This window comes from Lepisosteus platostomus, chromosome 7, assembly GCF_059453375.1.
Source record: "Lepisosteus platostomus isolate fLepPlt1 chromosome 7, fLepPlt1.hap1, whole genome shotgun sequence".
NCBI classification, from domain to species: Eukaryota; Metazoa; Chordata; class Actinopteri; order Semionotiformes; family Lepisosteidae; genus Lepisosteus; species Lepisosteus platostomus.
The window spans coordinates 60,768,416-60,792,825 of record NC_142617.1 but is presented as its reverse complement, the minus strand read 5'-3'; the positions used below and the strand labels follow the sequence as shown (position 1 = coordinate 60,792,825).

The 24,410-nt window shown below is 43.9% G+C and overlaps 1 protein-coding gene across 5 annotated transcripts in view; it reads right to left on the bottom strand.

Annotated features, from left to right (window-relative positions):
• The window catches only part of scaper (S-phase cyclin A-associated protein in the ER), a 129,627-nt gene that overhangs the window by 96,715 nt on the left and 8,502 nt on the right, over positions 1-24,410 (bottom strand). For 2 of the 5 annotated variants that reach the window (XM_088641541.1, XM_088641544.1), the window contains exons 2-9: positions 24,100-24,217; positions 20,243-20,319; positions 16,020-16,193; positions 9,314-9,414; positions 7,936-8,052; positions 6,006-6,169; positions 3,431-3,681; positions 2,457-2,660 (exon numbers count right to left, since the gene is read on the bottom strand). In XM_088641541.1, the coding sequence (XP_088497667.1) occupies positions 2,457-2,660; positions 3,431-3,681; positions 6,006-6,169; positions 7,936-8,052; positions 9,314-9,414; positions 16,020-16,193; positions 20,243-20,319; positions 24,100-24,217 (1,206 nt within the window). The remainder of the gene's footprint in view (positions 1-2,456; positions 2,661-3,430; positions 3,682-6,005; positions 6,170-7,935; positions 8,053-9,313; positions 9,415-16,019; positions 16,194-20,242; positions 20,320-24,099; positions 24,218-24,410) is intronic. The other 3 variants (XM_088641542.1, XM_088641543.1, XM_088641545.1) reach the window with 3 other exon arrangements.

Here is a 24,410-nt window from a genome sequence, read left to right as displayed (position 1 = left end):
TCACATCTTCAACTGATCTCATGAGAAAGGGTTTCAATAAAACACAGATCAAAGTGCTGATCTATACTTGGTGCATTTTAGACCTTGGGGTATCATACGACCCACTTAGTCTAGCAGTTTTCCATGTGGCATCAGTGGGCTTTATTCTATTCACAGTCAAAGGAAATATTGTTGTAGTCACAAATAATAAAAGCACGACGGGTTAAAAGACCACGATAAATTGACATCTGCTCATTTCCTCAAAACGCTCCAGTTATGCCAGTTAAAAAAAGATTCAAGAAAAAAAATGATAATACCAACAAATGTATTACAGTCAGATCTAAACCATACCAATAGAAATATATTGTTAAAATTCTTAAAATAACAAAGTTATTATAAAACATTTCTAATATGTATGCATTATGCATCTATACTAAACTCATTTAAAATATCAATTTGTTCAACACACAATATAAGGCACAGCAAACCTAAAGTTGTTTTTAAAATATCTGTTTTCATAAGGATTTACACAATGTTTCTAAAACTGCACTATTAATGAAGTAAGTTGCATTGTGCCCCAACGCAGTAACACAAAAGGACTAAAAAGATGATAGAAGTAAATCACATAATGAAGAGTGTAAAACCAAAAGCAGTCTGAGACGTTTGCGCTGTGAATATGTGGTGTAAGGAGGCAGAAACAAACATGAATGAATGAGGGGTGTGAATGGAGCTTAACCTTCTGGGACAGCAGGTGACCTTTCTCAGCTTTCAAAAGACATTGCATTTTTTTTTCTGCTTGACCAAAGCAATCAGTTTGCTTATTTGCAGGGCTTCACTTAAAGTAACAAGACTTTTATTTATTGAGGACACAACACAGCAGAGGAGGGAAGAAACTCACCGTAGCACTACAGTTCTTCAGGGAGTTGGCTATATGATTCAGCTAATGAGAAAAATGAGAGAGAGCTTTCTCTCAACACTGTGGCTGTTCGTCTTTAACAAGCACCGCTGTGGAGTCTAAACACTGAGGTACTTATCTGAGCCACCCAGAGAGGTGTCTCGGTCCCTAGAACACAAACCAAAATCTCCTTTTTTGATCTTGGTTTAGATAACGCTCCCTCAAGACCATTAAAAAGCCATTTATCTCAATACTTTAAGCAGGCCTTCATATTGAAGTCCAAGTGCTGCCAAGGAATCTTTGATGGTAGCCATACAGTCCTAGGGGCCAATGCTCATTAACCCTTGAGATGCTGTGCATGCCATCAAATTCACTTAATAGACGTCTGAAATGTTAATAATGTCAGAATGAGAATATCTGGGCCTAATTAGGATATCCAGTCACAATGCACGTTAAAAAGTTTAGAAAACATAAAATCTCATTCCACTTGCCTGCTTCGGTTTCACAAAATGCTTTCCACCTGTTGTCTAAAGGAAGTGTTAATGGCAACTAGCTGCCTTAAAAGCATGTCTGAATCTTTCAGCAGCCATTTGCAGGGTCAATGCAGGGCTAGTCATGAACGGCAGTGAAAATGCTGTTCTGTTGAGTTTAGTGAACCCCTTCCTTTACAAGCCTGCAAATTTCTTACACCCAGGTTTGCAGACATGTACTGCTACTGTACGTATTCATGTATCCATGCCCCCTCTCTTTGCTAAGAATCCCACCGTATGGTAACGTGGCACAGAACAAGTGGTCTGTAAATTAAACCACTAAATAGCAGCCAGTCACACTCGTGCTCTTTGATTTTGAGAAGTCGGCTTAATGTCCTCGACGCCCTTTCTCTCGGGGTAATGCAATATATCATCACCTCTCCCCCGCTCACACCACGCACTCGCTCCCATGCTTCTCCCAGAGACCAGAAGGCTCTGCCGGTAGACTGACCGGCCGAAAACAAAAAGTCTCCAGCACACTTCCACGGCACAGGGTGCATGCAGCGCGTCTCAAGGCCGGGGGGGCGGGGGGAAGGGAGCGACTCCACATGAAGAGGACTGCAGAGGGTGGAAGAAACCGAGCGCTTGTCTTGTAACCCCAGCTGAGCGATCGATCGAGTGTCGCTTACATCAGAGACAGGAAATTTAAGACCAGCTCCTCTCATCTGGTAGGGATCCTCCTCGCCAGGGCGGCCAGCCTACCGACACTTGTACTCCCAGCAGGCAGCAGCAGGCCGGCCTGTCAGTTTGACAGAGCTCCTGTCAGACCGCCCCCGAGAGGACGCCGAGCTGCTCCCCTGTAGGCCCCGGGCTCCTAGCCAACCGCCCCGTCCGTCTCGGCAACGGGACCACTCCACCCCTCCGGCCGGCCACGTTTATTTTTTAAGCAGGACAGCTCCCACGGCGGGCCCGGCCACGGCGGACAGCGCGAGACGCGGTCGCGGCCATCCGATATCGGAGCCCGGCTGTGCGAGGCGGGGTTCATTCATGTTTTGTTTAGGCGGCGAGGCTCCGGCGGGACCGACCCCCTGCCTCCATCCATCAGCACTCACAGTGGAAAGCTCTGTGGGGTCCAGCGCGCTCTCCAGTTTCACGGCTGCAGCGGGAGTCTGCCCCGGGCCAGATGCTGCGGCGGCGGTGCCCCCCGCGCCCTGCGAAGGACAGAGCGCGTCTGTGTGGATCTCGGGAGGTTCGGCCTCCTGCGGGGGCGCGCTGCCAGGCGGCTCTGAATCCCCGGGACTGTCTGCTGTGGACTGCTGTAACACAACCCTTCATTAACCAGGCACACCAAGGGCACCCGCGCAAATTATCGGTATTGATTTCTGTTAAAGCCCCGCCACTTCGAACAGGAACTTTCCAGCAAATAAACAGTTGTATCTTGATCAAGCCAGGTTAAACAGCGAGCACGTGACCGAGAGGAAGCGGAACGGGGAGATGTCAAAAGGCCGTGCCAGAGGGCGGTGGCCCTGGGTCTCGCAAGCAAAATGAAATTAAAAATGGGAAACATGAAACACAGGCACTATGACACACAGAATAATGAACATGATGACACTATGCAACATCAAATTCATTATTCTTTAAGAGCATTCCGCTGTCTAGGTTACCAGTATCTTCTATAGTTAAAACTCACTGCAAGCTGTTAAAATACCTAAAGATAAAGTATCAAGCCTCTTTCCAAAACAAGATCTAACTTTATTATTATAATACAGAAAAAATAGATCTAATATATCTTATAATATTTGGACAATCTCACTATGGAAAATGTCATACTCTCGATACATTTACAGGGCAGGTGCATTCACCAAAGTACAATGCTCTCATAAATAACCTAAACGTTACTGCTGAGAGATCCTCCACGATAGTGTTTCTTTAGATGATCTATTTTCTCATGAAAGGCTTTTGCGATTTGGTGATTATGAAGGCAAAAATGAAGAACTGGCATAAAACTGTTCCTGTCCCTGTCACTTCAGGTTTGATTCCAATACCGCTGCCAGCTGACTCCCCTGCGGGAGGCAGCACTGGGTACCTGAATGACAGCTGGCTTCTGACTGTCCGTTTTCTCCTCGGCAGTGTCGGGCTCTTTCTGCTGGCACGGCTCCGGGGGGGGCTTGTCTTGGTTCTGGGGCGAGGGGCCATGCTGCAGGTTCTCCTTGTCGCTGTCGTCTTTCGGGCTCAGGGGCGCGGGGGCAGGGCTGGCTTTGGGCACCACGGTGGCGGATCGGGGGCGCGCTGGCCGCCCCCTCTGTACTGTCTCCCAGCCCTCCGCGTCCTTCCTTCCTGCACACACAGAGAATGTACCGACACTGCAGTTTCTGTGTGCCCTTTCACCTAGCACAGGGCAGCACCAGCTAGAAAGGCGAAATCAGATCTCTTACAGGTGCTACTTTGAGTCTCTACACTTTTTAATGGAAAAGGTGCATGCGGGTAGAGAAGCCCAAACACCTCACTTTAAAACTCTATGCTCTGCCTTTCTGTAAAATTCAGGTCTGATTTCAATATTTTGCCCCCCGTCCTTTCTGATCATGTTGACTTTGAAGCAGAAATGACTGTCTCCTTATGTTACCAGCTGCTGCACACATTAGGATCACTGAAGCCTCATGTTTGGATAGTTTAAAATCAAAGGCCAGTTTTTATTCACTTGCGTCCCCCTTCATCTGAATACAATTAGGAAAGGCAATAAAGAGAAAAAAGTGGAATCAAATTTGAAAATGTCCTTATTTAAGCTTGCCCGATTATCAGATTTGATGGACCAACAATGCTTTTCGATAAACCCCCTGGAATAAAAGTTTATAAGTAAATCAGACAGGCAGTAAAAGTAGAGTCATGTGAAAAAGAAAGTAAACCCTCTTCCAATTCAATGGTTTTACAGTTCAGGACATAAATAACAATTGTCTCATCCTTACCAACGTCTATAATTAGACATTTCTAGCCTCAGATAACAGAACACGTAACAGATTTCACTATGTCATTATTTAATCAACAAAAAGTAAGCCAAAATACAGAAATCATGTGGGAAAAATTAAGTACACCCTTACTGCTTCCATAGGAATTAAGAAGGTAATGAGCAGCCAGGTGCTGCTAATCAAATGCACTTGATTAATTGATCATCAGGAAGTATGACCACCTCTATAAAAGCAGAACTTTTGGCAGTTTGGTGTTAACACCACGCCAAGGAGAAAAGACCCCAGCAATGAACTCGGAGAAGCAATTGTTGCTGCTCATCAATCTGGGAAGGGTTATAAGGCTATTTCCAAACAATTTGAAATCCATCATTCTACAGCGAGAAGGATTATTTACAAATGGAGAACATTCAAGACAGTTGCCAATCTTCCCAGGAATGGGCGTCCCAGAAAATGCTCAGAGAAATTGCAAAGAACCCAAGAGCTACATCTAGGGATCTAAAGGCCTTGGATAACATGTAAAATGTTAAAGTTCATGACAGTACGACCAGAAAAAGACTGAACAAGTATGGCTTTCATGGAAAGGTAGCCAGGAGAAGGCCCCTTCTCTCCAAGAAGAACATGGCAGCACGGCGAAGGTTTGCAAAGTTGCATCTGAACAAACCACATGATTTCTGGAACAATGTCCTTTGGACAGACGAGACCAAAGTGGAGATGTTTGGTCATTATGCACAACGCCATGTTTGCCGAAAACCAAACACAGCGTAGCACCACAAACACCTCATACCAACCGTTAAGCACAGTGGTGGAGGGGTGATGATTTAGGCTTGTTTTGCAGTCACAGGACCTGGGCACCTTGCAGTCAACGAGTTGACCATGAACTCCTCAACCCCATTGAGATGCTGTGATGGGACCTTAAGAGAGCCGTGTATAGACGAATGCCCTCGAACGTCATTGAACTGAAACAATGCTATAAAGAAGAGTGGGCCAGAATTCCTCCAAAACGATGACTGATAAACTCATACAGGAAACAAGTACTTTAAGTTATTGCTGCTAAAGGTGGTTCTACAAGCTACTGAATTATGGGGTGTACTTAGTTTTTCACACATGGTTTCTGCATGTTGGCTTACTTTTTGTTAAATAAATAATGACAGTGGAATCGGTTACTGTATGTGTTGTTTGTCACCTACGTTAGATTTATCTAAATTTTAGGACCTGGTAAGGACCAGGTGATTTTTTGTTATGTCCTGATATATAAAACCATAGAACTGAAAGAGGGTGTATTTTCTTTTTTACATGACTGTATATCTATGATCTATGAAGCCTTATATATATCTAGACAGAAGAAAAACATCAAGAAAGATTTCAACATCCCAGCATCATGATGATGATGATGATGATGATTGTTTAACCACTAAAACTTGCTATTTGGAATTTAAAAAATACACAGATATAACTTCTGTGGAAAAGGCAGTCAGATTGAGAGCACCATCTTTAAGGCTCAGACACTGGTGGATGAAAGAATGTTTTTTTTTTAAAAAAAAAAGGTCTGCAGCAATTAAAAGCACGCCAGAGAGCTTCCCCCCAATACGCAATATTTCAATGGAGAAAGGTCCCTGCCTCGTTCGCACAGGAAACCCCCCGGCCCTCCCAGCGACAGAGCTGTAAATGTGACAGAGTTTAAGCCGCTGTGAAGCTCACCAGGTTTCTCTGTGGGACAGGGGGGCAGGGCGTGCGAGGAGGACAGGGGGACCCCGGGCCTGGCGTGGCTGGAGGCGGGGGCAGACTGCGTGCACTTCACCCTGTCCGCCCAGCTGGGGCCGCTAGGAGCGAGGCGCGTTGCTGCCAAAGTGGGTGGTGGGCCCCTAGAGGAGGAGGAGGAGGAGGAGACTGAATCAGGTTATCATACCCCCACCCCACTGCAGCACAGGGAACAGACCACTGCAAACCGAACAGGGAAAAGGACAACAAGAGCACTGCACTGACAAGACTGAAGGTTCTGACAAAGCTGGCCCGTTGTGGGCAGCATTCATTGTTCTCCTGGCATTTTATGCTTAATTTGAATCAGTAAAAGAGAAAACAGAACAATGGGTTCTAATGATACCACATCTTATTATACAACGTTGAATGACTGATGTACAGTAATTGCTCGTTTAATAGCAAAGGTAACAGTGGCTGAGGAAACTAAGCCTTCATGCAAATACCAGCTGCCACTGTTTTCAAGACTGTAGTTACACCTTATGCTCCTCCGAAACCTCCATTATCCTCGTGTGCTGCATTTTATGGACAACTGAAATGTGAAATTGGGCAGTCACAGCTAGAGAGTAGTTCAAGTGAAAAACGTGAAAGTTGTTAAAATGTGACAAAAGTGAAAGAAGATAAGCAGAGCACTAGACAATAAAAGTCAATCATTGCAGACTAATAATTCTTAGGACTCTGAGGATTCTTGAAAAATGTCATCATGCAGAAAGCCTTACGTTTATTGCAGCTGTTATACAACATTCTTAAGCATCTCAGGTGGAGGAATAGGAAACTCCTGTGCTAAATTAAGTTAAAAGTTCAAGATCATTTATGTATGCTATTATTCCAACCACATGCGAATCTTAATCTCTTTAGATTTACTGTAGATGACAGTACTGTAACACTAATATTTGCAGACTGCCAGAAACAAGTTCCGGAGTGCATTATGTTCCTATCTGACTGCTTTTTGCAAAAAACATTAAAGAATCACGGCCTCTAAGCTGTTTGTGACCTGTAAGAATACAGCACTCTGCCTGTTCGGAAAGGATAAATGGTAATTTTAGTCGACAGTACTCCATTATAATCAATATCTATTTCCTGCAGCGTCAAATTACAAAATAATGTACATATTGAACCAATGTTTCAGCAGTCTTTAACCACAATTATATCTGAACCGCCCTTTGTTTCTGTGTTTAAGGAAAGAAAATCCCTGGAAATCACATTAAACAAATGATTTTCTTGCAGCTATTGATCCTTCTTTTACTAGAGGGTGTGCAACGTCTACCAGGCAAACACCACCAAATTAGTGCTTGGACATTTTAGATCTGTAATGGATTTTTTAACAGTTTAATGTGCTTTTAATCTAATTAGGAATTTTATTGTTATTTTTCCCCCTGAAATCAGCAATTATGATTTAATGGCTACAAACACTATCATCAAACGTCAATGTATGACCTGGAATTAACACTGTGCATTGTGTAACACAAGCTGAGCACAGCAAAGACCAGCAGACAGACCTACAGTACACTTCATTCATTCCAAATACAGTTCTAGAGAGCCTCTTTTCTCTTGCAGCATTTCTTTTCAGTACAAAGTAGTCAAGCTAAACGGGGTTAGACTACTGCAAAAAAAACTAACAAGGAAAAGCATAAAATTGATCTTTTAAAAATAAAATAAACCACAGTTGAAGAGTTGTTCATTTTTCAAAACATGACTACCCAATGGTTAACCAATTTAAATATAAGAAAGGTGTAAAACCTACAAATTAAGAACTGATTACAGTAAATTGAATTTACCACACTTCGGCATAGCTGTGCCTTTTATGTTATGAAGTACAATTTAACAGCGGAGGTAACACAACTGGATTGTGAGCACCAGCTGGAAGCCTTACCCAAAGTTTAGGGACCTCCGCGCGCTGGGCGATGGGTTGATTCGATCAGTGGACGGGCTAGATATCACGTGACGCCCAGGAGACATCTTGCGTACTTCCCAAGCCAGAGACGTGGGTCTGAGACGATTACAAAGGAGTCAAACTACTGTGAGAAAAGCATCAAATTCTAACTGGATTGTCCATCTATCAAGGCAGGGCAGCACAGTTAGACCTGCCCTGAAGCTATGCCATCTGGTTTCTACTTTATGATGTAGCCTGGATAGCTCATCGTAACATTCAACATGTTTAAATTTCCGATACCTTGTGTACTGCAATCAAAGCTTATCCTGCTGGTTAGAGAAAACTATGGATTTTAAAATGTCTCTCCCATTTTCTACATTAACTCTCCCAAGCATTCAAGAAAGAAGTCCTGTAGAGTATTTTCCACACAATGAATATGTAATGAGTCCGCACAATTGGGAAAGATTTTCCAGGTCCCTATGTTTACAATGCCATGAAGAAACATTTACACTGTCTCAGCAAATAAAATAAATGCAATTGTTTTATTATATATATGCACACACAACAGTATTCTTTGTATGTACTGTAAATTAAAAAAAACTATTTCCTGTATGTTCTGTTGATTTTAACTTATTGACATTATATGTGACTCGCATCACTTTTTATCATGAACCCCTCTCTTCATGGAAGTGCACTTACAACCAAGAACAGGAGGCATGTCTGCATGCGAAGGGTTAAGGGAGTATGCAACAAGCGTCCCAGACAGAAGACCATACACTGGCTTCCTGCAGGAAATGGCAGGATGAGATCCTTGGATCAATTAGCTACTAAATACCGAACGGGCCAGGTGGGCTGAACGGCCTCCTCTCTTTAGTAACCTTTGCTTTTATCTGGGCATCTTTCCCTCACAACTATAGTTAAGAACACAATAACTTTGTGTCATTTAGGTGACTGGTTTTCCCCATGGGAAAGAAAAACACTTGGCCACCAGCATAAAGAGTCACAGCAAATGGGTATGTCAGAGAAATGGACTGAGAAATTTACACAGTACCATTATTGATTTACGGTAAGTCTTTAGTAAAGAAAAACAAGTTTCATGCCTCTGTCTGGATTCTAGTACTGAACTTCATATAAGGGTAACAAGTCAATGCATATTCATAGACTTAACATGTTCTATTTGTCAGTCTCCATCAATTTATGTGTTCAGCAGTCATTCTAATCTACTGCCAAGGTGAGGCAGCGAATTTGCTGACTCTGAACTGGCTTCCCCTCAATTAGCAGCACTGTGCTGTTTATTAGTAGACACACGGGCATTGCCTGTTTTGGCTTTAAGCGTTGTGCAGATGAAAATACTCAGTTTCCCACTCCAGGAATCTACCTGTTCTGGGCATCGGTTTTCTCCAGCTTCTCCTGGAGCTGTATCCAGTCAATTAAGGCTTTGAAGTCCCGTACATAGTTGTCCAGCATCATCAGCACCTCCTGAGGAAGAAGGAGACCAGAATAGCACATTGATAAGATGGAACACCGTGACATCTCCCTTGGCTTGTAGCATTCAGCTTCTGCAAAATTCACCAGTTAGGAAGAGCTTTCCAAAAAGCTGATATGAATGGGCAGTGCTGACAGCGTTTGAGAGAATTTAACACATCTTATCTTGACTCGACAAAAAATAGCAAAGCACCTGGCTTTTTTACTACCCAGACGCATTCCTGGAAAAAGCAGAATATTTGAACATCAAAGAGAAATTAAACTGAAAAAAAAAAATGTGCTTTTGGAAAAAGCAGGTCATTATTAAAACAGTTTAAGCAGATTATGTAAAGATTTAAACACTCGGTCAGACTAAGAAGATAAAAAAATCCATTTCATGTTTTGCCTCCATGTCTAAACACAGACTAGGCTGTACTCCAGTTTAATCTCAGAGCTATTCAGTGATAAAAGAAAAGTGTTTAGAAGATGACACTAATAGCAGAGGCAGAGTGGTCCTTGGACTGAGATCCCAGATTAGCTGTCTGAGCATTGTCAGAGCGTTTTAAAGATCTTGCACCCTGTCACCCTAGCGACACACTATGCCAATACTTTTGGTTCGACAGCAGACAGATGGGTATACTGAGTGCTGTGCTTTCTCATTCAGAGCAGGAAAGAAAGATGCAAAGGTCACAGAGGTTATTTCCCTCTCAAATTTGAGACTGATGCCCTTCAAGGTCTCAAAGCGTACTTGGCATTTTCCCTGGAATTTCCTGCCTTTTGAGGACGCCTTAAAAATGGCAAACTAAGAGCCGAATTTGCAGAGTTTGTAAACTGCAGTGAATTCAAACATGCCAGGATTACATAACAGCCCTTGCCCCCTCGAAAACTAAAAGTTTCAAAAAGCTGATTACACGCCCTGCCTCAAATAATTAAATCCTAAAACTGTAAGGAAGTTGGGAAATGCGTCTTACTCAAGATTCATTTCCCATGCTTTTCAAATACACTTGAAGGCCTAAAAGGAGAGGGTAAAAAAAAATTACAAACCGCACTGAAACAATATTCCTGCTGGAGAAGAAAGGGCTTGATACCACATTCTAGGCCCCCACCACTGACCACCCCACCCAAAACCCGGAATACAGTGAACCTCCCTGACTGAGCACGGAGAAAAGCCATCTACTCCTTACTCAATGGCCCTGTTTGGGGGGGAAAATGGCCCGCTGGGTTTGAGGCCTCTCTCGCGGGCCGCCCCGGAGCTGCAGTAACCCGAGCCCCCGGCTGCCGAACAAGGAAGCGCAAGCGAGACGGGCAGCTGGAGCGGGCTCACACTCGCTGGGGCGCGTCTCTCCGGCCACACAGCTATGAAGGCCATTTTGTTCAGGCAGGCCGGGGGAGAACAAAAGACCCTCAGAAAGCGCCTCCCCGGCCCCGCAGATCACAACGTCTAGATGTACAGCTAAAATTACCAATTAGTTCACCAATTGGCTGCAACGAATTCGATTGGTTTGTAATTAATTCTAGTTACTGGCGCGTAGAGCAGGATGGATGGCGCCATCCCTTTGTCCTACTGACACACAATACAGGAGAGCTGGACCCAGGGGAAGCTGTGGACATCAATAACGCTCAGCAGCTCACCTACAGGAGCAGCGCTGCCACGGGGACAGTACAGCGCTCTGCCGAAGGGGAAAGGGGGAAAAACTTCCAACCACATGAGAAGGTGCAGACCAAAAAAAGGGATCTTTTTTTTTTTTTTGCTCTCTCTCTCTCCCCCCTCTCTCTCTCTCTGCCAGGCTGTGAGAGCGGGAGTGAGGCAGCCCCAGCGGAGGTCAGACAGCTCATTGATACCTCTCGCGCTGAAGGTCAAGTCTGGCACGCAGGGGGGGGGAGGGAGAGGGAAGGTGGACGATCGATGGAGAGATAAAAATAAAAAGGTGAGTGGGGTTTTTTTTTGTCTTTTGAACAAATGAGTGTCTCGGAAAAGTAAACGCAGATGTGAGTCAATGCGAGAACCTTTTCTTTTGTACGATTTGTACGATTTGTTTAGTAACCGTTATGACGATTATCAATATTATTTCTTTTGCTGCTGCAATTCTTAACTCCGTCAGAGGACTGCTAGGCAGAGTGCAACCGGCACCCAAAAACTCAAAACGGTGATCTTCCACGCCTTTGGGATGCCCTTGGCTTCCTCTTGCACTATTAAATGAGCAACTGAAGTTTGGATAGCAGAGGCGTGCTCTGGAATTCTGGTCTTCTTCTGCTTTTTTGTTTTTCCAATACATTTGCAGATTCCTTCTAGGAAAACTGCAACACTTAAAAGGGAGCAAAACAAATACAACCCTTTAAGAAGACGCTAGGCAGAAACTCTTGAAGAGAAAACAAGATGATTTATTGGAAGGATATGGGGAGTGGTAATTGGAAGTAAAGCTCTTTGGTGCTTTTAGTTAACAGGCAAGTCAAGCAGTGCAAGATGTGACAGGCACCACCAATGCATATAAGATATAAGAGATAGTTAACAGCACCCAGGTCCTGCTGTGCGTTCATTCAGTAGTGTTCTGGATCTGCAGTTGCCTATAAGATACAGTTTGTAGTTGTGATGGCTGCAGTGGCACAATAAAACTAATGCTTCTTGCATGTGCAGTATTAAAAGCTATCAGACAATTTCAGTACAATCCACAAAAATATCAAAGGATGTTCCAAAAGAAACTTCATCGAAGGGCTCAGGGATTGCAGAACGTCAGTACTTACTAGCCAGGCTTAGTAATTTTCCTACCAGGAATGGCAAAATTAAAGATGGTCAGTCGGAAAAGCAGCAGGTCACTCATTTCTATGCAAGACCACACTTTGAGCAACTAGAAATACAACAATACATCATGCATCGATTAATTGTGCTCTGTCTTTTATATAATGTATCACATGAAAGCAATATGGTTTGTGAAATACGATCAAACGCCATGCAGATGGATTGCACACAACACCCCACCCCCCGCATAAGGAAAAGCATCTCCTAAATGATTTGCAAAAATCCACTTCTCCCACCATGTGTAATCTTACAAATTTTTAGGGATAGTTTTTTGTGCAATTAAAATGTCAAAAGGCTGATTTTTGTTGGCCAGAATAGTCATATTGCATCATGACTGTAATGTAATAAAAAGTTAGCTCTAAATAAATGCCCATCTAAAGTCAGTTTTGTCAGGATTCCTTTCTAAATATCTCTTATTTTTCTCAATTTTATATCCCAGCAAGGAAAATACCAACTCCTACTCTGCCAAGTATAGCATAAATTATGACTCTATTAGAATGAACACTTGATAAGAGCTAATTAGGCCTTTAGACTCTGGGTTAAAGAGGTTTCAGCATTATTAAAATAAAATAATAAAATCAGCTTTACCAGCCTCATTCAGCGAGAGTGGCTCCTGGCGTTTTGTATGTTGAAAAGCTTTTGCTGGGACACTCAGAGTTGTATGTAGTTTTATCAATATTTAGAAGGCAAATAGCTATAAGCATCTAGCTTGTTTTGACGGATCTCATTCCCTTCTTCACAAACCAAAATTCAGCTCTTTTGATATTGAAACACAGTAGAATATTGGTATTAGCTGAAACTGTCAAAAGAGCACCAAAACAAATTTAATTCAGGGTCTGATGTGCTTGCAACATCATAAAAAAAACAGATTTACATATTGTATATCCTTCCCATTATTGGTAAGAATCTCAGAATTGATTAAATTAAAAAATTCCAACACACATTTAACTTGTGCCTCCTAATGTTCAATGATCTTAAAATAAATGGATCAAAAAGTGAACTTTAAAAGGGTGGTGCACTCCCCCACCCCCCATCACCAGACTTCGGTTTACAGACCGCGGCGCAATGTTTGTGTTTGTGCACGCTGCTTGAGCACACAATGCAGTACTTATAAAACTCCAGGGTATCGTCAGCTGAGAGAATCAAAGCGCTCTGCTCCCCCTAAGGCTAATTTCGCCATTTATCAGGGAGTCCATTAGCCTGCAGCATGCGCAGGGCGACAGCGGAGGCATGTGTTCGCGGTGGCGAGCGCTTGAGCGGGGAGCCATTAGAAGGAGCGACGGGAGCGAAGCCCGAGGCGCGGCCCGGCCGGCGGAGGGGGAAAGTGTACACAGCAGCTGATCCCCTTGCGCTGCCCCGGCTGTCTGCCTGCTAACCGCAAGCCAGCTCTCGGCAGGCCGACCACAAGCAGTCAACAGAGCCTCGGAGCACCGGCACAGAGCTGAACATTATCCTCCGTGACACTCCAATCGATAATCATGCACACCGCCGCCTGGCATAACAGAAATGTAACGGGTATGTATACCTGCGCAAAAATAAACAAACAAGCTCGGCAGAAACAGCCCTCTTGTTCCGAGATACCACGGGAACAATGAAATAGCCGAAACAATAACGAAGGTTCGCGAAAAATGAAAATCCTATCAACTGACAAAAAAGATTTTTTTCCCCCAAAAGAGCACAGAGTGCGCACCACGCTAGTGGGTATTTTACTGCTATGAGCACCATGCAATGACCTGTTGTCTTTTAACCCGGTGTCCATCCATACCTCTGTTTAACAGCTTAAACAGAGGTATAAACTCGTCGTCCTCGATTGTTTGAGGGCATGCGGCTGTAAAAATGCATTTTGTAATGAGAAGTATGCCAAGGGCTCTGCAGGGTTTAATCAACAGGCCCTGTGGTGGGACAGGATTCTGGCACAGCTTTGTTGGTTGAAACTTCAGGCCTTCTTGTTTCACTGAGCCCATGTCAGATGGAAGCTGGATTCCCAGCGTCTTAATTTTGGCCTTTTGATCCATCAATTATTTTACTTTGTCTTTTCACAGCCCTGTGCTTTATTTAATTATACTACTGATTTCAGCACACCTCTCTCAAATAACCCGTCTGATCTAAATGAACAACAAAAGGTACATGGACTCTTTAAAATCCAGTTTGTGAAGCAAATTTAAAGCTCCCAGGATCTCATGTACTATGAGAATAAAATCCTAAAATGGTACTTTTAGGAGTATGAGGACCATCAAGTCCACAGAGACAGTCTGCCATCGTAGGCACAAATTTGCCTACAGGTAGGACTTTTTCCAAAAACCAGACAGTACCGGACACGAAGGGTAAAAACATCCTAACACCAGAAATGGTATGGATTATTAAATACAAAACACAGCCAAAGCAAATTACACAGGTCATTGTAAAATGAAAGAGTGTTTTTCACATTACAATCACGTTATTGTATGGCGATTACACTTGTAATGCCAAACTGTCTTTAGATGAGAGTACAAAAAGCTGCACTCTCTGATTTTTCACATAGAGCTGCATGTCTACGCACGGGCTCATGTCAGATCCATGTGTGAAAACGACAATCTGTACTTTTAATTTACTGTGACTAAACTCACTAACGTTATTAGGCATCAAAATGTAATGAATAAACTGGTCTCAGGCGCATAGCTAGCAGCACTTGCGTAGCTGTAACTGTGGGTGCAGATTTCACAAAGGCTGCACAGAAACAGACGGCCCCTCTGCACAGAATGAAAGAACTCAGATTACAGCGCTAAAGGGTTAGTATTCCGATCTAACGTGAAGTTAAGCTGTCTTGCAGGATTTAGGCTCATTAACAGCCCCAAGATGTCCAAAGAGCATTTGACACAAAGCCCAGACAGAGTACCTCCCCTTCACCCGCGACTGCTTTCAGTTGCACAAACCAAAAAAAAAAAGAGTAAAAGCAGATAAACAGCATATTAAACCTTAACCCTGCAATTCATTATTTTTGCATCAATTTAAAACAAGAGCAATTAGCTGAAAACACTGTCCACTGCTGTTGAACCTTGCTACTCCTCACCAGGTAAATACAGGCAGTGAACTGCAGGAAAGCAGTGATTCAGGAGCTACAGCTTTTATTAGATTTCAGAAAGGTAAAAGAGGGGGGTTTTTTGAAAATGGAAATGCTGCTAACACTGCGTTTACCATTTAAGAAAAATAGATGTGCCACACTATACAGACTGGCTAAACTTCCCCTGGGGGCACTTTCCCTCCGGTGTGGTGAAAAAAAACGATATTAGCCATTAGAAAACACCTTTCAGCAATCTCCCACCCACACTCTGTTTACACACTGTCATCAATCTCCCCTTTTCCACCAGTGCGAGGGGAGCACAGTGATAATTCTCTCACCGGGACGTGTGTGCTGCACTCCGTTTGACATAAACCAGAAAACAAAAGGAATGTGCAGGAAAAAAAATGAAGTAAAAAAAATCTCAACAGCGCCATCTACTGTTCTAAACAAAACCCCCACCAGGTGGGAATACCTCCTTCTAGCCGATGTCTGCAGTTACACTTCACCCCAGGTCAGTACTATTCAATGGGGATTGTGAATCTCTTTCACTGAAGTGCTCATTCTTCTGTCGAATTCACGTGGTGTAACGCTACCGTTAACTGCTCCACAACTAGGAGGAGCAACCCTGTTGACTCCTGAAGATCAAGTTTACATTCTTCTTTCTCCTTCAGCTGCCTGAATAAAGCAGCCCCTTGCGTTTCTGGCAGCTGAAGTCATAACCGTGTCAAAGGCTGGAGGGCCCGGGTTATTTAGCGCTGTGTCCCAGACACCTCCGGGTCGCACCTTGCATTCCACAACGCTCTGGTCCGACTCGCACGTGACGTAGATCTCGTCCACGGCCCGGCGCAGGTTGTCGAAGAGGAAGGCCCAGTAGCGGGCCCTCAGGTCCACCTTCCGAGGCTGCCTGGCCTTGGTGGGGCTCTTGTCCGCATTCTTGTCCAGAGAGACCCCTGCATTCTGCAAGAACAACACCGGAGAATTTCCCATGTATTAAGGCCATTTCCACGCTCTGGATTATAAAACATGTAAAACCGTCATGTCTCCAATCCTCATCTTTAAACCACCATTTTCTAAAGCCTCTAGAGGTTTTTAAATTTAAACTGTGATCAATTAAACAGGTGGTATGTCACTTTAGGTTATTTAGGGATTGCCTGGAACAAAATTCAAAATGACCTCCAAGAACCAATATTACCTTCACTGAAGCAAACTTAGCAAGCATTAAGCAAACTGATCAATTGCTTATATAAGTGTTCCTGATCTCTTACTAACAGGCGATGTTGGATGACCTATAAGAATAACTGGATTGCGTCTCTAAGGGACCAGGGTTGGAGACCCCTGGTGTAGATACAATTAGTCAATCTTTACTGCACCTCATCGACATTGTTCAGAAGAATAGGATTTTGGTATTTGTGTGCATCACTGGAGTAATTTTTCATTACTTATAGGAAAATACCCTTTACAAGGTCTTTAAAGGGTGGAATTCATTTAGGTGTTCCATTTCCTCAATTTCCAAACCTGCTCTAATTACAGTGTCGAGGAGGTCAAATGTGTTATTTTAAAAACTCAACCACTTTCTGGAATAAAATTGTATCTGATGATTACAAACATACAAAAAAGCAGCCCCGAGAAAGCAGACAGCAAGAGACTGTCCTGGGGAGCTCATGCGAAGAGCTGAACATTCGTACTCACAGACTCTTTCTGCGCTGTTTGTTGAAACAGTGTAAAGGGGGTGAAATAAGCTTGTCTGGAGACAAAGAGGTGTGTTTGTCCTCTTACTCCAACAAAACCCTTCTCATAGTGAACTGCTTTGCTCTCCCTCCTCAATCAGTACAATACCACAGAAAAAAAAAATGTCCTCTCCTACATCAGAACAGAAATGAAAGTATAAATCCAGAACTGAAACAGCCGTCATCCTAAAGAAACAACATCGTTTAGACCCATGAGGGCTTGCAACTGTGGAATAGCTAAATCCACTTAGCAAATTAGCAACTTCCCATGTTCAGAAGGACCGACGAAGAGACCGCTTGTCTACTATGCAGTCCGGAACACGGAGCAGGGCCACCTGGCAGGACAGACACAGAGACCCCTCGTCTATAAACCGGTCGAGAACACGGAGCAGGGCCGGGTCTGGCAGGACAGACACAGAGACCCCTCGTCTATAAACCGGTCGAGAACACGGAGCAGGGCCGGGTCTGGCAGGACAGACACAGAGACCCCTCGTCTATAAACCGGTCGAGAACACGGAGCAGGGCCAGGTCTGGCAGGACAGACACAGAGACCCCTCGTCTATAAACCGGTCGAGAACACGGAGCAGGGCCGCCTGGCAGGACAGACACAGAGACCCCTCGTCTATAAACCGGTCGAGAACACGGAGCAGGGCCAGGTCTGGCAGGACAGACACAGAGACCCCTCGTCTATAAACCGGTCGAGAACACGGAGCAGGGCCGCCTGGCAGGACAGACACAGAGACCCCTCGTCTCCTGGGTAGCGGAGAGCAGGACGGCGAGTGCAGTGAGGAGGCCTGCAGGCAAACCAGCTGGACGCCAGGGAGGGCCTTGTGCTCAGACATTTGGAGGAACAATGTTAGAAGTGGTGGCAGACAAGGAGCACTTAAAACATTAAGCCTGCACGGGTCTTTTCCATGGCCCAAAGTTTTTAAAGACACAAATAATTTATCTACTGAAAATGGAATTATGGGAGCAAAATCATAACACGTCTGCTTATACAATACTTTAGTGTTCAAATTAATACTTATATATAGTTATCAATTACAAGCAGTCAACATCATAATTTATGATGAACCAGAACACCAAGAAAGACCGGCTAACATTAAATACAGAAAAAAGGCAAATGGACACGTTAAGCCACCCATGGGCAAAATACTAGAACTTCCAAACGCGTCGATCTTGCAGTAGAATACTGCCCTCTTTGAAAATGAATAATACATGGGCTCCAATTAATTCCCGAAAGGGAAAACATTCAAGTGTCACTGAACAATCTGTTGCGATTTTTTTTGTCACCGGACCGTAGACGGCATTGCTTCCGCTTATATGGGTTTAGGACTGAAGCGGAGATCAAAAGCAAAACGGCACAGAAACCAACTTTAAAAAGAAATAGGCCCTTCTCCCTCCCTCCCAGCTGTCAGTTTTCAAGTGTATTATGACAGCCATTGTGGATTAGCTCACTGACAACTACAACCCCACCGCTGCAGCCTCCACATAATTAGCCCTTCGTCTGTCAAGACCCACACAGGTTCTAAGGACCGCGGCCGCGGCTCAATGCGCCACATTCCGGGTCGCACCGCCATGTGGGCTCCGCTAACCACTGGGGGCTCTCCTGGGGCTGCGGGCGTCACGGGTCCCCCTTCCCATTCTGATGCAGCAAAACGGGAAATCGGCTCCCTTTCCGAACCCAAAGCCGCCGGGATGGAAACGCGGAATCGCGCTTCCTGTCGGCTTGGCTCTCCGGGCACGGATCACCCCTCCGCCGGCTGAAGGCGGAAGCAAAGAGGGCAGACGGCCAAAAAGTGTGACGCGCGGCGGTCACCGTCGCGAGCGACCCCAGAGCACCTTGAAGCCACCCAGGAGGAGCTGGTGACAGAGCGTGTTCAGCGTGCCGGCGTAACCCAATATGAACGGGGGAACAAGGCAGGGCCGGCTAATGGAAAGGTCATGTGGAATCCCCCGGGTGGCGGGCCAGCCTGACACGGCTCGTTTGTCACGGTTCAATAGCTGCCACTCCGGGGAGAGGAGGCCTGCCTCTGGGACCGGCCGCTGACTGCACAGCTGATTCCCAGCATTTTCCCCTCCATTAGCTCCTTCGAACGGGGTCACAGAAACCTGCTGGAGCCCAAGCCTTTCAAGGGCCCTGCCGGGCCAGGGCAGCAGGCCGGCACGCAGCAGAAACGGCAGGAGTCAAGAGGGAGGCCGGCGACGTACAAGTCCTGTAAATGTACAGCGGTCCCCCACTTCACTGGAGGATAGCGACATTGGTGCTTCCGATACAGTAAGATGAAAAGGTGCCATCCCTTCAGTCTGCCAGAGAAAATCACATTCTGCTTCAACTGTATAAAGGAGAAGTACAGTAGGAAATGTTCCTCTGGGGTTAATAAAGGTATTTTTGTACAATAGAGACAAAAAGCAAATTAAAAAATGTGGCAACTTAAAGTACCTCAAGCCACTTCTTACATTCTCCTACAATTGAAAGGCTCCTTTTTCATAAACTATGGCTCTTTTGATGTTGCATTGACTCTGCTGGGGAGGTTGAAGATGCTCTAGCAGTCATATTTCCACTGCGTCAGCCGATCAATATTCAGCTGTGTTGCTCATATGCTGCTGCCGCAAAGATGCCCTTTTGGCTTTGACACCAAGTACAATTTGGGAACAAAACAGTGATTTAGTCATTTTCTTTGGCGAGCTGAGGATGGGGTCTGTCCACTGGGACTGACTGGGTAATCATGCACGATCACCGCCTGAGAGGTCTTTGTCTCCCCCTGGTGGAAATTGGGGGTGAATATGGGTTGGGAATAATATACAGTACATCCACAAAAGTACAAACAGAATGAAGAAACCACACCATAAACACCTGATAAATAAATGGATGATCAATTTTAAATTTCACTTTCTCTATTATATCCGCATCACCATTTCATGATTACATATGCCAAGAGACTGTTTCATTAAACCATTTGAAGTCATCAAGATTCTAATTTCCACATTTCAGTAAAAATAGAGCTCCCTATACAATAGAAAAATACATTCTGCTTTCAGTGACTTAAGAAGATATGACTTTCAATTAAGGTCGACACAGTGGTGCCCAAGATTTGAAACAATTCAGCTTTAATCCGTGGCCGAGATAAAAATCTGAGTTTAATTTTTGCGTAGAACTTTAACTTCCTGTTCTGTCTCAAAATGTCTCACTTTGTCCCAGTGAACATGAAGTGATATGTTCAGCCTAACTGTAATCACCACAAAAGGGCCAGAAGACAGGATAAACAGACTACAAACCTGCTTTTTGTTTCTGTGCAGCCCTGCACCGACTCGCTGTGACCTTGGATTGCCGGCGGACTGCGTTTTGGATTTTCCTGTAAAAAAAGTGAAGCAGAATTAAGGAATCTTACCTGGACATGTGGCGGAACTGCAAAAAGAACCAATGGGCAAAACCTCTACTTGATTCTGCTGCAGCACGAGAGAGAAGCGAGATAAAAACTGGGCCTCCCTTATACAGACTCTGCAGCTTCAAAGTGTACCACGGCCAGAAAAGAAAAGTACAGTCACCTTTCGTTTATTAATAGCAGACGGCTATGGTTATACTCTCCGCTGCCTGATGCGGATAAACTGACAAAACATATTTACCTCAACTGTGAACGTAGGCCACACAGAATAGCAGACTACTGAGCAACCTTGTGAAGATTTTAAGTGCCTGTTTGTTTTTTTGTAACAGATGATCACCTGTTACTGTCATTATGATCCTCAGGTAAGTAGCAGGCATTAGTAAGATTCAGCCCTTAATGAACGGCTGTGTCTTGTTGAAATGAAGCCGATACCCTGGATTCTTGCAAGAAACTAAGATCAATTAGCTACCAGCAACCAAATGAACCAGATAGGCCAGAGGGATATAAATGAAAGGAGGTCTTGTCTCTTCTCTGCCTAGGAATCTAAGGGCTCTTTTCCTGAAATTTCACATCTAATGTTAAGCAAAATACTAAAAAATCTAAGCTGCTCTATTCACATTTAGAAAAAAAAAGAATTTTTTTTTTTTTTGCTTGATTTGAAAAAAAATAATTGTAAAGCAAATTCTGTTCCTGTTGTGAAACCAAGTAAATCCGATGCGGGATTGTTACCATGGTTGATCTACGCTGCATTAATGGCTTGTTCTTTTGGAGTCTCGACTTGTTGTGCCTACAGACACTCTGTTGTGAAATCTCTCCTGAATTGCTGGTTTTCAATTACAGAAAATTCATTTAAAAAGATGCATAGGATTTTCAAAGAAATCAGTTTCTCTACCATGATAAGAATTCCTTGGCAGCATATCAAGACCGCACTGACCATTGGCCAGCGTAGCCAATATTTTTTAAAAAATAATTGTCCATTAAAATTGCAATGTTTCTTGCTTTCTTATGCATACCCTTCGAGCAGGCCCATTGAATACCATCCAGTTATTGGGATTACTTTATGAACTAGGGAGGAATTTTGCATTTCTTGTGGACTAGGAAAAACCACCTTTTGCAATCAACAAGTTGAGGCGAATACATTACTGAATCATTTCTTTTTCTGTTAACCTGTTCGTTCAAAATGTTCTGCTGCATCATACCTGTAGAACTGTTTCCACCTGGGTTTCACTGCCTAGTGTATAGGCCATGTGTCGGGCACAGGTTGGGCACTCACTGGACATGAAACTGAAAGCCTGGGCTTCTGCCTTGAGGTTGCTGCTCCTCACTCACAGCAGTCCAGTGAGTAAGTGCCCAACTGCACAATCGAGTGCAAAGGTAAGCTTTTCATAACACACAAATCCCTCTAATGAGAGCACAAAGTGAACAGTAACTCCAGCTACCAGTAGTCCTGCATTGATCAAATAATAGCTTATCAATAGCTTTGTACCACTTTTTGAACTCTTCTGCACAAACATATTGTGCCAAAAAAACACTGCCAACTGTTCGACATCAAACTCCTTTGCTATGGGCTAAAACACTGCAAATGTAGTAGGATTTGGCTGTTGGGAATATTTACTGGAACAGGAACATATTTTCATTATGGAGACAAAAACAGATTTTTTTATATTATATTGTCTTTTCGTGGCGGGTCATGAATACTACGTCAGTGTCACATACAGAGTCAGATGTTATCATAAACAGAGTTGGGGAAAAAAAGGAAAATCAACCAAAGACTCACAATACAATAAACAATATTAATAATTATACTGTTAAACATCATCTTAATATTTCCTTGGTATTTATACCAGTTTTATTTTTTCCCCAAGGGAGTTAAAATGGATAAGAAGACTGCTCCATGTTATCTATATTATTCTAGATACCAAGGCAAGAAAATCTCAGTCAATACAGTTTTTATTTAGTTTTGTGAAATAACCTGCTTACAGTAATCAAATGTGATCAGCTGCATCTCTTCAGCTTAAAGTAAAACACATGTCCTAGAGCAGAATGAACCGCTGACACTGAAAGGCACAAAGCCTCAAAGTTATTTTTTTTCCCCCCCATTAAAAAACAAAAATGTCAAACACTTTCCACCTCAAACCAGATGCAGACCTCAGGATACTACAGAAAGGAGTCAAAAGTTATGTTATGAGCAAGGGTGACAGATGACCAAATGAGAACACGTTTTCAATTATGGAAAGTGTCCAGCTACCATTTCAATTGCCCATTAAATTCGTTTTGAAAGGCCGGCGAATCACAACTGATGTTCATTACATAACAATCAAGCCTGTCCCTGCCACTGTTTCAGGCAGCAGCTCCAATAAAGCAGGAGGAAGAAAGCCAGACTGTGCTTGTCTGCCGAGAGAAAACACAGCGGCTCTTTCAGGACAGGAGGGCTTTCTGCAGTAAAACAGGCCCTCCCTTTGAAGGGTCATCTCTTATCCCTATGGAAGCAGGGGACTCACTTGCACAGTAACCAGACATCTCAAACACATTACCCTTCAATACAAAGCCTGTTTATCGCTTGAAGATGCAAGACCTTAATGCTGCTGAATTTACTGATGACAAGCCCCCCATCCCCATTTACCGGTGTTCATGCAGTACAAAGAACACCGATTCTTTCGACCACTATCCCACCCCTTCGTATGTATTGATTTTGCACTATCTGATGGTGTAACCTGACCGGCAGTAAGCCCTTTCCCGGGACTGCCCTTAGCCGATGGCTGCCCCCAATTTCAGTTCCCTCTCTTTAACCATGTACGATTCCAGATCTGCTGACAAGTCCTTGATAATCCAAGCATCAGATTATTTTGGAGCGAATGGCAGAAGGGGCACTATAGGAAGGAATGGAAAAGCCCAAATGCTTCACTTGCGACTGTCAGAGTTGCAGTCAGTTCCATCATTTGAACTCGGATTCAACTCCCTCGAATCAAAGACGAACCACTCCAGTTGAAACTCGGACTCGATTCCGATTCTTCATGATCAATCTGCGCAATTATAATTCCAGTCACGCATATTTTCAGGTCCCTTTTAACTTCATCATTCCAATTCCAGCTCTACCTTCAGTGTATGGAAATTTGGTCATTTTGTCTTAAAATATAAGGGACATTCTTGTTTTTATTATTGCCTTACAGCAATACAGCAACAAAGAAAGACTAACCACAATATGATGTGCATGTACAAATCCAAGAAACACAAGAGAAAAAAACTGCCGAGATGACCAGTAGCACGTATTGCTTCAAAAAGAAAGCCATGCGTGCAGACAAAGATCACAACTGTTCAAACCACTGCAAACCACTTGACATCTTTCCCCAACATCATGGCACTTACAGACAACCGCGCCTATGAGCTGACTCAAAAAGCAAGAAAAGTGGTTGTCATTCCGCTACGCAATTCCTCGCCCAGTGCAGGGTCAATCACACGATCCCAAATCGCCTGCTCCAGTGATCGTCTGAATTTTGAACAGGTGCACTGACTACTGAGCCAGGCTACAACAGGAAAACAACTTCTTGGATTTTTTAAAAACAAGTACAACCAGGTTGATCCATTCACTAAAAATGCCAGTTACAATTCAATTCCAAAGCTTTGTTTTTTTTTCCTCTCATTTCCAATCCCTTACTAATTCACACCAGAATCGGAACTGACTTCTGAGATATGGACTTTGAAAGTCCAGTGCTTGACTACCTCCGGACGGGACAGGACAAAACCACTCACCATCGTCCTCCTTGTTCTCCAGAGGCACGCTCCAGGCAATCAGGTTGCGTGCGGTGCGGCCTTCCTCTGCCACAATCTTCCTCACCTTGTCATGGCTGTTGGAGCGCTGGAAGGAAGCCTGGAAAGAGAGGATGCCATTACAGAAGGCACTTAAAATGCATTAAGCATGACAGTACTGTCATTCCTCATGAAAACAACACCCAACAAGAAAATGTATTGGGGAATTTTAGACATAAGAAGCTTTGGCTTAACACTCTTGGCTGAGGATCGACTACCTGACTTAAGGTTGAGGATTTTATAAGGTGAAGACG